General features: G+C 39.0%; 1 protein-coding gene across 1 annotated transcript in view; it reads left to right on the top strand.

The window, feature by feature from the left end:
* LOC115805238 (xaa-Pro dipeptidase-like) overlaps positions 1-15,114 on the top strand; it is a 38,909-nt gene that overhangs the window by 621 nt on the left and 23,174 nt on the right. Inside the window, exons 2-8 of the mRNA XM_030765768.1 lie at positions 641-824; positions 2,451-2,578; positions 4,167-4,230; positions 10,388-10,435; positions 10,975-11,036; positions 11,390-11,434; positions 14,139-14,214. Of these exons, the coding sequence (XP_030621628.1) occupies positions 641-824; positions 2,451-2,578; positions 4,167-4,230; positions 10,388-10,435; positions 10,975-11,036; positions 11,390-11,434; positions 14,139-14,214 (607 nt within the window). The remainder of the gene's footprint in view (positions 1-640; positions 825-2,450; positions 2,579-4,166; positions 4,231-10,387; positions 10,436-10,974; positions 11,037-11,389; positions 11,435-14,138; positions 14,215-15,114) is intronic.

A 15,114-nucleotide genomic window follows, 5' to 3' on the forward strand; every position in this document is an offset into this window, starting at 1 on the left:
ATCAGGTAATTGACACTAGATAGCGAACTTTATAATGTTTTAGTAATGTTTTCCTCAAAACCTTCTTGTTGCTCTTGTGTGTTCGAAATCGTTTAATCTCGGCATTCACTACCGACACTCTCCAAAACCACGATAAACCAGACTTTTTATAACTTTTTATAGCAGTCGTAAACCGACCAAAAAAACGAGACGTGAGCAGTGAGGTTTGATGTATCAGCATGTAGAGAATGACACTCACTCAAGAGTCATTCACATTTAAGCTGTTTCTAATTTTTTTATTTCATTCATAAAGCAAGAGGTCTTAGGGTGTATTACTCAATTGTAATTAATTCCCAGATACCACATATTCAAAATTCTCATGAAGATTTCATCTTTGGTCAAAACATGTAACTATTCTTAAACATGTTGTAAGCCATATAAATGATATGTATTTATCAAAGATTACCATCTACAAGGTAGATTTTTCTGATCAGGAATTCATTTCCCTTGAGTTAAATATATATCCATGCTCACACATACTTTTTTCCACTCCCTGTTTTCTTCTTCTTAGTATGAGTGTTCTCACTCATTTGAGGTTTTTTTTTTGAGAGTATTCTCATTTGAGTTTTTCTGTTTTCTTTTCTTGTTTGTTTGGCTGCAGACCTGTGTACTGGCTGGGAAATGATACCCTGAGAGTGTCGGCTGCCCTGTTTGCAGAGAACCGCCGGCGCCTCTGCCAGGGACTGAAAGCCAAAAGTGAACTTGTGCCCAAAAGTGTGGTTGTTCTTCAAGGTGGAGAGCAGAAGCAGAGATACTGCACAGACACGGATGTGGTTTTCAGACAGGTATTGTCATTACAGCAGTGAAGTCAGCATGTCAGTTGGAGCCAAAGATACTGTTTTTTTTTTTTTTTTTTTTTTTATTCCTTGTTAATGTTATGATGCTTTGCGATATTGAAGTTGACATTTTAGATAAAAAATGTAACCAATGAAGTTATAGATTATGTCAGTAGTGGTTATGGATAACAGATGATATGTTACCTTTCTATCAGTTAGAGTGTAACAGGAGGTAAGAATGTTCCCTGAATCTCCATTCACTTTATGGCAATAACGTCAAAGAGTACTGTTTTTGGATGTTAATTTTTCTGAAGTCAGCAGTCTCTTGTCATGCGTTTTTACGTTAACTCGCATTATCCTGTTTGAAGGGGGGGAGCTTCTTTTTTTAAAAAACTACACAACCAGAGGGACAATGTTTAAAGAAAAAAAAAGAAAAGAAACAAGAGATCGCTGCTCAGACAAAGAGATTTCATTTGTCTGGAACATGAGCTCTGCAGTAACTGGTTTTCTGCTGTGGTGTGCATTCTCTCACGAAATATTAACTGGTTGTGATAAAGCTTAACGTGGCTGATTGTTACACGCTGCAGATAAGAATGAAGTAACTGTTGGACCGGAGGACTTTAATCTCAGTCTGCTTTGGCCCAGTTCTGTTCCACCTCTTCCTCTGCCAGGAGACTCTAAGGAGAGGCTCCTCTTTCATCTGTCATTCTGAGTAGGGAGACGGGAAAGCTGAGTGACCCGCCATTAGTCAAACCAAAGTCTGAAGTTGAGTGAAACTAAGTGAAAACTGGGCTTCTGTGAAAAAGCATAACTTTGTCATTTTGACACAGTGGTTCACTCTGTTTATTTATTTATTTTCTTTGGAGTTTTCTTTTGTCAAACTTTTCTCTTCATTATTTCAGGTTCTCAGGTTTTGGATGTTGTTGTCCTTTCTTTAATGAAAGCCATGGATAATTCTAGACTTTTTACTACTTCTTCATATGATTATAATAATAAATATGGCATTGTTTTGTGGGTGATTTTTAGTGGGATTATCAGTTTTAATGGTAATGTGGGGGTTTTAAACGCAGACTTTCAGTGCTAAAGTAGTAAAAACAAAACACAAATGAAAAAGGAGAACTGTAAGCTTGCTCTAATCGTTCCCGCTCTTCATACTTCATCTGAACGATCACTAACTTTTGTTTTAGTTAGCTTGTTTTTTGTAAATTATTGTTGAAAGGTTTTTCAGGCTCTATATGGTGGTTACTGTTTGATCAAAAAAAAAAAAAAAATAATTATGACAGTTGATTAACATGTGAAAAATACCTGCACTGTCCACTGACCTTGTGTTGAATTTTAATTTAAAACTGTCTGGTGTCTCCTGGATCTTTTAAGGTCACAAGGAAGATGGTGATTTTTTGGTATTGTCATTGATATAGGTCATTATCTTTTGACATTATCTTTTCATGGGTTGTATTTGTGGCCATTTTCAGTCACGCTACTCCAGTGAGGCTCTGTGACATTTGTGCTCAGTTCCTGTGTTCACTTGCACACAGTGACACTGGATTCTGTTAGAACGTGAAAAATCATTGAGACAGGTTCAAGGAAGAGAGAGTGTAGGAAAGACTTTGACTCTTGGCTTGACTTGTTTTGTAGGAGTCCTTCTTCCACTGGGCCTTTGGAGTCATTGAGGCTGACTGCTATGGAGCCATCGACGTGGACTCAGGAAAGGCCTTCCTGTTTGTGCCCAAGCTGCCTGAAAGTTACGCTACATGGATGGGAGAGTGAGTCTGTCATGTTGTATTTTGGCTCAGGAAAGCAAGGAAGAAAATACATGCATACACATACACAGAAACACACACGCTTGTGTGTGTGTGTTGTGTGTGTGTATCTATGTATCTACATATATGCAACATGTATATAAGTTTTTCCTCAAAATGAATAGGTTTGGAAAAGTTGTTCTTCAAATACACTTCAGTTCTCAAAGATGTCAGTCCTTTGAAATGCAGTCCTCAAAAAAATGTCTTTCTCTTTGTTGCTCATCAGGCATTCTCATTGCATGCTTACGTTTTAACTGGACAGTAATTTATCTGAACACTTTTTTGTCTCTTCAGAAAAATAATAACGTACTGTATCACAGCTATAAATCATGACTCAAAATGATCTTTATTACCTTTGTATTTTTCTGTTGGTATTTCTATTACTGTGTTTTCCTGATTTTATTTGCCTGATGAATTGGCAGCAGTTTTTCAAAGGATTGCTTTAGGTACACAGCATAAGGTGTTGAGCTTTTGTGTATAGCATTTGCTATGCCTTATTTACATACAAAGCATACGCACAAACATACACACACATGCATTTGTGCATTTGTGTGTCACAACAGGTGGACAGAAAATGTTTCACAGTGAAACGAAGATTTAAAGATTCTTTCAGAGCACACACTCCAGGGCTTCTCATACAGATACAGTCCTGAGAATGTAAATTGTGTAGAGCTCTTTGAAGTGCTGCTTCTGTGTTGACAGAATTTACTGTAAAGCCTTTAAATCCTCTCTGTTTTACAATATTCTGTCAGAGTAGGCCTATTTCTTCCATAATAATTAAAAGAAACACCCGAATGGCTAGCCCTGTTTCACACTAAGAGTATCTGAGGATGCTCTGTATTTTGTCTAATTAGAATAGAATATCCATAGAGTAAGGTCCTTTTTTCCCCTAAATGTGGTGCATAACTCTTTTCTTTTCCACGTAAACATGTCTGTTTGAGGATGTGAAACAGCTGAGATCTCCAGATTTGAAGGACCTGTGTGAGTGTGTTATGTCCTAACTTGGCTAGTCAGGGTTTCGAGACAAAGGATCAGAGCTTAGACACTGAAATAGCTGTGACTGCAATCATTGTAGTCATTCAGAGGTCATGCATTTAAGTGTACGTAAATCACTCTGTGGTAAACATTAAGGCATTAACACCCAACAGAGTTAATGACTGTGCTTCCATGTGTGCACAGTGTTTGTTTTAAAACAATGATTTTCAAAATCTGATTCAGTTATTCAAAAGAAGTATTATACAAATGTGTATTAATTCCTGCTGGTGACCTGTGAAAGTTTATTGTTATTATTGTGTGTCACGTCAGCTCTTGAGTTGCTTTAAGATGACATACTATGGCATACCTGATATACCCTCCCATACCTCACATGTCAGATCAGTGAATCTCTCTGTCAGCTGAGTGACTTAGAGGGCAGTGATACCCTGATTCCTTAAGCTCATGTGTGATTAGCTTCAGGAGCTTGCAGTGCAGGAGCGGGAATTTAAACCAGGGCTTACATTTTGTCTCCTCTGGCTATGCTCATTAAAAGTGTTTCATTTGTGTCTTTTGGCAGGATCTATCCTCGGGAACACTTCAAGGAGAAATATGCTGTCGATGAGGTGCATTACACCTCTGATGTAAGTAAAGTTGTGTTTATACTTGCAAACACACGTGTGCTAACCTGCACTTTTTAGTAGCTTTGATGTGTGTTTTGTATGTATGTGTGTGTGTATGGTGTGTGTCCAAGTGGCAAAAAGAGAGGGAGCGAGAGCTCAATTGTGTCAAAAAGAGAGATGAAGATGTTTGGAAAGTTACTATAAAATGTCATTTCATACTTGTGAGATTAGATTAGACCTGTTCCTCTAGACCCATTCAGAGAGCATGCTGTAGTTCCTGTATAGTAAAGGGGCAATTAGCATGACTATGATTTTGTGATCTATTTGTTGTGAAATTACAACATGTGGTAAACATCCAGAGTCCTATTTTTGATATGACTTTAAAAAGAAAGACTCTGCAACCACTGTGAGTTGGTAATCCATCTCATCTTAGACCCCTTAAAGAGAGCACAGATACACATGGGGATCTCAGAGGGCATTCGTTGATTTCAGCTCAGACCAGAGAAACTGCCTTAGTCCCTGTGGACCTGAGAAGGTAATTAGTCCAATGTAATCTGCCATAGGGAGGCATATGGCGCATTAAGATTTAAGAGGCGTACTATGTGTTTGCCTCATACCTAACTGTCTTTGTAAGATGCAGGCACATCTGCTTGGTCAACAAAAATAAGCAAGCAAGGTTTGTAGAGTGTTGAAAGGCCATTTTAGGTCAGTAAGTTTCCTGTTTCTTTAATCTCTCAAAAAAGACCTCTCAAGTGAGACTAGTGTGGTAATTCGAAAGGTTTTGTGTGTGTGTATGTGTGTGTGTGTTTGTATTACATTACCAATCATTTTGTCATGCCTAGGTGAAGATAAACAGAGTAGCATGTACCTTTCTTTGGTCAGTGTTACCCTAGTTTCTTTTGAAGCATTCTCATCCATTTCCTAAAACGTTAGGGTACTAGAAATCAAGTACTCGATGATAAATCTGGGCAAATGGCTCTTAAATTGAAGAAACATGCAAAGTGTCACAGTGTCCCCTGTAGATTGTATCGGGAAATGCTGATGTAGGAAAACGGCTTCCTGGAGTGTGTGGTTATTGCCATGCTACACCAGAGTAGGAAAAACAGCCTCCTGCATTATGGAGACATTGTCGTTCTGAGGTCCTGTCTGTCTGCTTTGGCCATTCTCAGACAGTGGCCTGGACTGTGGTTAGGCGTTCTCTCTTTATTTATTTATTTATTTATTTTTTTTAATTGTTCGCTTCAGAGAGGAGAATGCCTCAGATGGAGGGTGTATTTCTCTAGTATGGGCTTTGTGGAGGAGGTGGGACATGAGCCATGGAAAATTCATGTGCTGTGTCTCTGGAGCATGTGTATTTTTCTGACGTATGTGCTCCATCCAGTGCGGACCGTCTGTGTAACTGCCCCCATCTGAATTGTAAAGACCTCATCAGATGTCTGTAATATTGTTTATGTTTGTTTTGTTCATACACAAATGAATTGAAGTTGAGCTTGACCACCTTGTGACACACAAAAGTTTCCCGTATAAATGTTGTAAAATGCATGAAGAGGGTAGTGAAAGACAAGATGCTGTGCAATACAGTTCTTTTACTGCGTAATGACCTTGAGGAACTTGGAAGTGTCATGAATGTTTTTTTTTATTACTTTAATTTTTGCCAAGGCTATAACAAGCTCTTTGTTGGATTTATTTAACAGTATGCTTAATTACAAGTGTTATTACTGATTTGTTTACAGATGTATGTGAGTTCTGTTTGTATTAAGACAATTCAACAAGAAAGGGTAAGCAAAAATCAAATGCACTGTAGAGTTAGGCATTCATTGTTCGCGTAAAAAAAAAAAAAGGGAAAAAAAAATCTTGTGTTGTGCAGCAGAAACTTCAAAATTGCGCATTATCTCAGGATTTTTCAGTGGGGACCATGCCCTCTGACTCCCTAGTTCCTTTTATCATCTGGCTGACTGCTTCAAAATTTGGGAGAGCACTCTGCTTTTGATCTTGCTAGGTAGGCTTTTTTAGCACAGAGACTGTGAGTTCCTCCTCTGGAGAGAGGAGAACAGGTGTTTTTGAGGAGTGTCTTTGTAAAGCTTATAGCCTTACTTCCCTCACTGTCTCTCTGCTCTAAGGAGGCGGGTTATGCAAGGCAGTCTGAAGCTGATGCTTTTTCTTTATATTATTCCTTCAAAAATGAACTGTTTTACAAAACTACACCATTTTTAACGAGGCTACACCAAATGACCTTTTTTCGACTTAATACACAGTTTGATTTATAAATGAATAATCAAATTTAGAATCAGCATGCAAACTGCATGTTTCTGGGGATGAGGACGTGGTGACATTTTTGGCTGAATCTCATTGAAGCTCACTGAGTCTAGATTGATAATCCACCTGGGGCTACTATAGTGTTCAGGTTTAGCCGAAGGACAGCTCAGCAGTCCGTGCTGATCTTCTGTCATTCATCATTGTGGAGGTGACAGCATGACAGTATGATAGTCACTATAATGGATGGGCCCGCCTCTGTCAGCAAATGTGACCAGCTCAGTTCGAGCATCATATGCGTATAGGCAGCTAGCGCATGTCTGCTAATGTGGTACTGCCCACCACCCAAACACCCCCACTCCCAGGAGGGTGGAAGAATGCTGGGAAAGATGAGGTTACAGTCATTTTTGGTTGTTGTTGTTGTTGGGGTTTTTTTTAAAGGCGAGGAATGTTTGTTTTGCAAATGAGGTGGCAATTTCTGTCCAGTTTTCAAGTAGAAAGTTTATGACAGAGACACTGGAATTGTCTGGTCTTAGATTAATCTGGCCTCTGATTCTGCATTCAAAAGCAGTGTGAGAGTTCATCTGCATGTGGATTCATAGTAATGAGTCATGTATATTTTTTGGACAGAGATGCATTCTGAAGTGGTTTGTTGTCGTTGTTGTTGTTTTTCCACCTTTATGCACTGTATGCTTTCACTCGTAAAACAAATGCGCTCCCAAAAGTGGTCATTTTCATTTCACTATTGATGTGATCAGTGTTTTTTCTTTTCTTCAAGTGCTCTGTTTTTATGTCTCTTAGCAAAGCGTGGGACATGGCTTACTTCAGTTTTTATGCTTGCAATTGCAAATCCTCATCTCTTGAGACGCCTCTCAGCTCTGTTCAAACAGATCATTTGAAAAGGCAAACAGGAAAGAAGACACAAAGTGCAAAGTAAGTCAAATAAGATGAGATGAGGAATCTCTTGGGGGAAAAAAAGAAAGAAAAACTGAAAGGTTGGAGATGAACACACATGCAGAGACTAAGCCATTCTCTCAACAGGTTATGGGATGAACCATCTGATGCCCTGGCAAGGTCATGTGTCCCCTTAAAGCTGTGTGCATACAGGGCTGATGCACAGTGCCACCCACAAGAGAGTGGTGCTCATGTGTTTAAGTCAGGCAACTGCTCAAAATGGAATTGCTGTGCATATTTATATCTAAATGTTTTCAATGGAGGACCAGCTTATGTGAGTTATGCTTATGATTGTGGCCTCTGGGAGTTTTAAAACAGTAATCATGGATTTACCCATCCAACCTCTTTTATAAGAGCTTAATACAAGTTAATGAGAGAACAGTCAGATAATCAGGGCTTTAACTGGTTATTAGTTTAGAGTACAGATGAAATGCAAAGACTGCAAATGTTTATTTTGTGTTCCTGACACAGATTGGATATGCTGTACTATTATTAAAAGAATTCAAATGAAAAGAAAACCATCAAGTTTACATACTAAATCATGATTTCCTAGAGGTAGCAGTGAAATTGCTGATATAATCAAATGTCAGCAGTGAAGATTGTGCTTGACTAGGTTCAGTTACCCTCTCACGTTGAAAGCGCTTCCTTCAGGAGTCTGTTTTTTTCTGCCAACAGTGCTTCTACCCTGTCATTACTGTCTATGTTTGAGTGTGTTCACACTAAGTTCATCAAATCTCACGTTGAGTAGATTTCATGCCCCTAACTGTAGTAAAAGCTTCCTGACTTTTCGATAATTTGCATACAAGTGGAATTTGATTGCCCAGTGACTATAATATTTCACTTACATTAATTGTTGTCAATATGAATTGAAGTCCGTTTATGACAAAACAATTGATTTGTTTGCGATTTTTGTTGTTTTTTTTTCTTCTAAGAAGACTTTTCTCTTTCTTTTTTTTTAAATCAGTTGTTTTTTCCTGCAGCAGCTGAAATAGATTTATGTTGAAATTGATCAGGTTTGATTGATTTCAGAGAACACAATTCTGAACACATTTAAAGTCTTCTTTTATTATAGTAATTGATTACAGCTAGAAATAATTAACCATATTTAAGTAACTGTCCTTCCATCCCCATGATCTAGTGTATCCAGTGTGACCTGGTAATGTGGGATATTTCTTTTAAATATATATGTGCGGGAAAAAATAAAAAATTATTTAATGTAGAATGTGGTTATCACAATAATAAAAAGAAAGCTCAGCTTGAATAGCTTTGGGTTATTTCAGCACAGTTAAACGACCGTCAGTGCCTTTCCCCATCAGTTTATTAACAGCATTGCTTTGTAATAACTTCTCAGTTTTTAAAGAGGAACAGGGATTTATTTAGCAGATTTCTTCCACTCCAGAGCTGTGATTGTAGAATTGTTGAATTCATAAGAACTTCTCTATGTCACTGGTTATGTCAAGCTATTTTGTTGTTATCCTACTGAAAGCAAGGCTGTAAGCCATGACTCCGTTTTCTAACATATATGTGCTCAGAATTAACATCATTTTCGTGACAACGAGAAAAAGTGAAATACTTGTTTCTCACCCTCTTAATGCAGAAGGTTCTCTGTCAGACAATTGTGGGGTTTCATTTTGGGCTCTGTGAGGAACCTGGCTTGTGTCAGACGATGACCAGCAGGGAGGTTTTGGGACCATATGTTGTGGACTGAAAGTCACATAGCCCCGTGCATCACCTCCCAAGACTCCATATGAGTGAACATGTAACAGGAGGCTCTGATTGATCCTAATTGAACTCTTCTGACTTTACAGAGCTGCTGTTCTACCCTGTGCATAGCTGAGGGGATGGACATACACATCCATCATGGAAACTTTCTTTTTTTAAAGTTAATTTGAGAGAATTTGTTGTGACTGAAATATGAATTATTACATTTTGAGAATTCATCAATTTTAGATCAAGTTTGACATCTCAGCACCAGTTGTCGGATTCCTTTTGTTATGGTTGTGCATGATAAACACAGTGAAGGAGACCCTTCTATGAGTGATGTATGGACCAGCCTTTTTGGTTGCCAGATTGCATGCTAATAGTTGCAGTGTAACTAGTTCCAATTGTGTTTGGAGCAGCTGTGGAAAAATTCACTGAAATTTGGAAATCTGTGGGACAGTGCTCCTTTGATGAAGAGTTTCCATATTTTACAATGAAATTCACCCCAAGATATCTCATCTGTGCTCAAACTTGGCAGTCCACCTCATCCAATGTCCTAGGCTGACTGCTGCAAGGGAAACATTCTCAATGAGCAATCGCATAGTAAAAATAAAAACTTTTTGGTAAACCGGTCATGAAGCGCACTAACTGTATCCCAGTAGTTAACTGTGTGATGAATATTTTGTTTACAATATTATTTCAAAATGTAGTTCATCAGTTTTTCGCATGGTTTATTTCTTTTAACTTTCTCTGCTCAGTCGTGTCCTTGCTGCCATACTATGGTTTACATCGGCCATGGCTGTTAAGCAGGGCAGCTGCTGGCCATTTGGATGCCCCCCACAAAGTGCAATCTTATTGAAACCGAAGAGATATATTTTCATTAACAATGTTATGATGTGACAAATAACAAAACCAGAACTCTACAATATCAGTATATATTACACTATGAAACTAACTAGAGAACAGGCAAAACACACACACACACAAATATGTAGAAGTGGCACTTGGTGCCTAACGCACAGTGTGTGCTGCGCGCGTGCGTAGCAGTGGCCCTGCTGCCTGCCTAGTGTGAAGTAAAGGATACAGTCCAACTCCAGAGCACATCTTAAAGGTCTCCGAGTTTTTCATTCAAGAATTACATTCCTGATTCACAGTATTAATGTTTCTTTCCCTCAACCATTAATAAGGATTATATTCCAGTGCAGAACAGAAAAAAACATTTGGTCAGAATACTCATTGGTAATGCTTGTCGCCCTGTTTTCTTTTACAGATTGTGGAAGTGTTGGCCAACTTGCAGCCGTCCACCCTCCTGACTCTGGTAGGTCTCTGTTTAGGTTGTAAAGACAGGCAGTAGAGATCATTGTGGGTATAATTTTGGAAGGTGTGGTTCCTTTGATTGACAGCCAAGAAAAAAGATTTTCCATTGGAATCAAGTCAGCAGTGGTTTGTAGCTTTGAGCTCCCAGCTACATGACAACTGTCTCATTCCACTGCCAATTTGTTCATACAAGGGAGAAGAATACTATCTCATATTTTGTGGGGCCATTTCAGCGAGGGCTTCTTTGTGACTTTCAGTCATTGTCCCGATTAAATGAAGGGTTCTGACTCAGTTTCATAGGGTATCATTAAATACTTCGCTCTCCATTGATGACATCAAAATCTTACCTTTTGTCATCTCTCTGAATGCTTGACATCAGAAACCTTCCTTTCGCTATTCAGTTTGACAGAACTCGTTTGATTGATTGGATTTTGTGCCGCCATGGATTTAGATAAAGAGAGCTGGGAATGGTCTTATAAATGCGTGTATGTTTCTGTGTGTGTGTGTGTGTGTGTGTGTGTGTGTGTGTGTCACACCCAGCGTGGACTGAATACCGATAGTGGCAGTACCTGTCGTGAAGCCTCCTTTGAAGGAATCAGCCGGTACGTCTCAAAGACATCAATTATTCATCACTGCCATTGTGCATTGTTCTCAGAGCTCATTCTACTTTTACTACCTGGCTTCCTCACGCTACTCATGAATGCAGATTTGCATTAATTAATGTTGGTGGCTATATTTGGGGAAAATAAATATGTCGTTCCCTGCGTTCTCCATTTCTTCGTCTTCATTCGTGTCCTGATGAATGATCCTCTCTGTCTTTATTGATTCGTTCAGACTTGTTTTCATCTAGACATACAAAGGAAATCTGATCACTCATTAGAGTCAACAGTTTGGACAAAAATGATATGAAGTTGCAAAGAATATTAAACTAAGGACTTTTGTCTTTGCATTTTAGCTTCCAGGTGAACAACACCCTGTTGCACCCAGTAATTGTTGAATGGTAAGTGACTTCAAAGCATGTGCACTGCAGTGTTCAGGCGGCTGTGACATGTTTAGGATTACACTTGTCAAGGGCAAAAAAAAAGTGTGTGTTTGATGAAGTTTTCTTGCTTCAGTTTATGATCATAATTTGAGTAGCAACCTGGAGGCAGTTTCTTAGATCTGAACATAATCTTTGTTTTTTAATTGAAAAAGTGCTACCAAAATGCAACAAATATTAAACAGATTCTTATTATTTAAACATTTATGTACAAAACCAGTAACATGACCAGACTTAATCTTTCAGTTCTTTTTTTCACGTGCTTTTTATCTGGCTGGAGGAGGGCATTAAAAAATATAAATAAGTAAATCTGCAGTGATCTCTCTTCTAAAGCCCAGTTAATCATCATCATCAAAAGCTGTATATAAATTAATGCTATAGGTATGCTTCTCTAAGATCTATTTGGATTTCTTTGATAAAAGATGAAACAGATAATAATAGAAAGAAGTCAGACAAAAGCTAGCAGTCTTTTATAAACACAGGTACCACTGACCAGTCTGTGTGTTACTGTGTCTCTGTGACTATATGTGTCACTGATCAGTCTTTGACTATGCATTCATTATTTCTCATGTTGACTTTGTTAATCCAAAAATGACTTTTTAAGGCTATCTGAAATACTATATGTCATTTCTTGATTTATGTGTCCTCTTTCCTTTTTTCTGTAAATCGTCATGTTTTGTTGCTTGAAAGTGTTTTCACCACTGGTCTATTAAAATGGAAAAAAATGTTTTGTTACTGCGGAAGTGTAGGTCCTCCCAGTAACGGGGGGGAGAGCGGAACAGCCACAACCGCCTTCCTCAGATAATTCAGCAGAGGCTGTGGGAGACATGGCCTCCCAGGCAGCAGCATAAGCCTAGCTGCTCAGCTCTAATGTTCTTCGTGCTCGCCTGGCTGCCCTCGGTATTAGGTCCAGGCCTTATTACTTGGTTGGAAGTCAGTTCATTATGGCAACACTTCACTCTGCCGCAAACTTTCATGTTTTTCCCCCCTCCTCTCCTTTCTCGTTGCTTATTACCGAAGATTACGAAAGAGTGATGAGGGACCGGAGGCATCCTGATGAAAACGATATTTTGCAAAGCACCACACTTCGGCCACATCTCGAATTCAAATGACACATTTAGAAAAGTAAATAACAAGCTTACACACCCCCCCCCCCCCCCCCCCCCCCCCCCCCCCCCCCCATCTCCTGCACATTTACTGGAATAATGTGTGTTGCGATGGTGATTGAATGTCAAATCTAAGAACAATATAAATGGTCAGCCAACAGTTGGGCTCGATCCATTGCTCCTTGGAAAAACAAAGGGTATTCATGAATAAATAACACACATCGTGGTGGATGTGTGTTATTTATGTGTATCTTTTTTTAAAAGACCTATTCATTCACTTTGGCATTTTTGCACCGAGTCATCGTCATCGAATAATAGCATCGTTAGGAAGTAAATGGTGAGAAAAGTAGACGACTGAGAGAAACACTTCACTAACGAGACAGAGCTGATTTTTCTGACAGCTCTGAGACTGGCTGGTGTGTGTGTGTGTGTGTGTATGCGCGCGCGTCTGCCTGCCTGCCTTTACATTTGTAAACGGAGGGGAAAGGGAGATTACTGGCCATGAGGTTTTAGGAAAAGTGAAGCTTTCTGAATGATCGCACTAATCTTTATTGTATGAAAGAACATGAGGGTACCGTTGTGTCGTTACTGCCTTACATCTTCCACTCACATGTCAACGATGTTATCAGTGGTGAAGAACTGCCATTCAGATTTGCTGCCACACAGTTTTGCTGTCATGGTAATGGAGAATCTTGAAACCTCTCATCATGACAGTTTAAGAGCCTTTTGCATGGGTACATCAGGTGTCTTCCATTCATTGATGAGATGACCTGCAAGTTAATCTCTGAAGGAATAGTATGAAAATTTTCCAAAATGATGGTACATTAAACACAACAAAATGCAAAATGATTCCAGTTGTTTGAATACGAACTAATAAGTTGCAGCACCATGTTTGGCTTTTCTAAACTAAGCATTCAAAATATATTGATACATTCTTTTCCCAAAATGACTGGCCTGTGTTCTGTCTAGCATGGACCTGTGCAATGGCCATATTTGTTCATACACACACGCACACACACACATATATATATATATATATATATATACACACACATATATACATATAATAAACCAAGTGACTGACAACCAGACATATTACATTTTCATTGTATTTTCACAAATGAGAGAGAGTGCATTATCAAAATAAACAACTTATTTTCATATAGCGAGACCTGCATGTTTATCCTTTGTGATATGGAGGGAGAAAAATAAAGTAGCCTTTAATGTTATTCACATTTTCTTTCTGATGCATCAGCTTCATCTTTACTTCTTGTGCTCTTCACTCGTTCTTACTCTGAGCCGCTCAAATTGAGTAAAAACCAGACAGACCAAGAACTGATCGTTACCCAGAGCAGAGCTTTGCTGTTTAGTAAATAAAGCTTGGTCAGAGGATATGGACTGTTATTTGACCAATCAGATTTTAGAGACAATTTTCAGAACATTTTCTAATCATGAAGCAAAGAATGAGGATTTATTCATCTTGTTTATTTTGCATCACTGTTCTTTATTCATGCATCTGAGAAAGGCCCGTAACTGTCTGTTGTCCTCTTTTCCTGCAGCCGCCTGCTTAAGACCGATATGGAGTTGGAGGTCCTGCGTTACACCAACCGCATTTCCAGTGACGCCCATAAAGAGGTAAAAATCTGACCAGGGGTTAGTGGGAAAAATGACATCAGAGCCTCTTCATAGAGATCACAGTGAATATGAATGTATCACTTTGTTGTCATGATCAGATCATGACAGCTGTGTGCGTTTTGCTTTTCTGATGTTAACTTTGCACATAAAATAATGATGACGTCACATTCCAGTTGTGTGAACTGACCCATCAAACAGCTATTGCTTTTCCTCATGTGGCATTTTTCCATTAAATGCACCAATACACTGCACCCTGCATACAATTGCCTCTTTTTGTGCTGAGGCACTCTTCTCTATAAACAGTGATGAGCTTGTGCATAATGGTAATTGTGTGTGAACTGGATGTACGGGGCACCGTTTGGGCCTGTAAGCCAACAGTAAGGGAGGTTGAGTTCTCTGGCCCAGAGATGCTAGGCTGTGTCACTAGCACAGGGACAGAAACTAGATCCCACCAGACTTGGACCTGGAGTGGCTCATCCTCATAGAGGCTTCCACTGACTCTAACATTCATTCTGATGTTTTAAATGCATAGTTTAGCAACACAGACTGTACCAACACAGATTGGCACATTTTTTCAGGAGATTATGTGCAGCAGTCACACCAGACTATGTGAACCAGTCTTTTTTTTTTTTTTTTTTTTTTTTTGGGCAGACTGGGTAGGAAGGGTTGTGGTTATGATATCTTCTCATTTATATTTTAAATGAGAGGATATGATTTGGTGATGTGGAAACAAACACTGTGTAGTTATATTTTGTTTGCAGCGCAGGACGAAAGGATGAATACCCCAAAGCAGCTGAGGTGGGTCAGAGCTCAGGGTTGTAAATCATTTTCCAGTCCAGCTTTGTTTGGAGAGTCTTAGAAGGACTCTGTATGAAGGTGCAGGGCAGCCAAGCAGCAGAA

Source organism: Chanos chanos, chromosome 2, assembly GCF_902362185.1.
Source record: "Chanos chanos chromosome 2, fChaCha1.1, whole genome shotgun sequence".
NCBI lineage: Eukaryota > Metazoa > Chordata > Actinopteri > Gonorynchiformes > Chanidae > Chanos > Chanos chanos.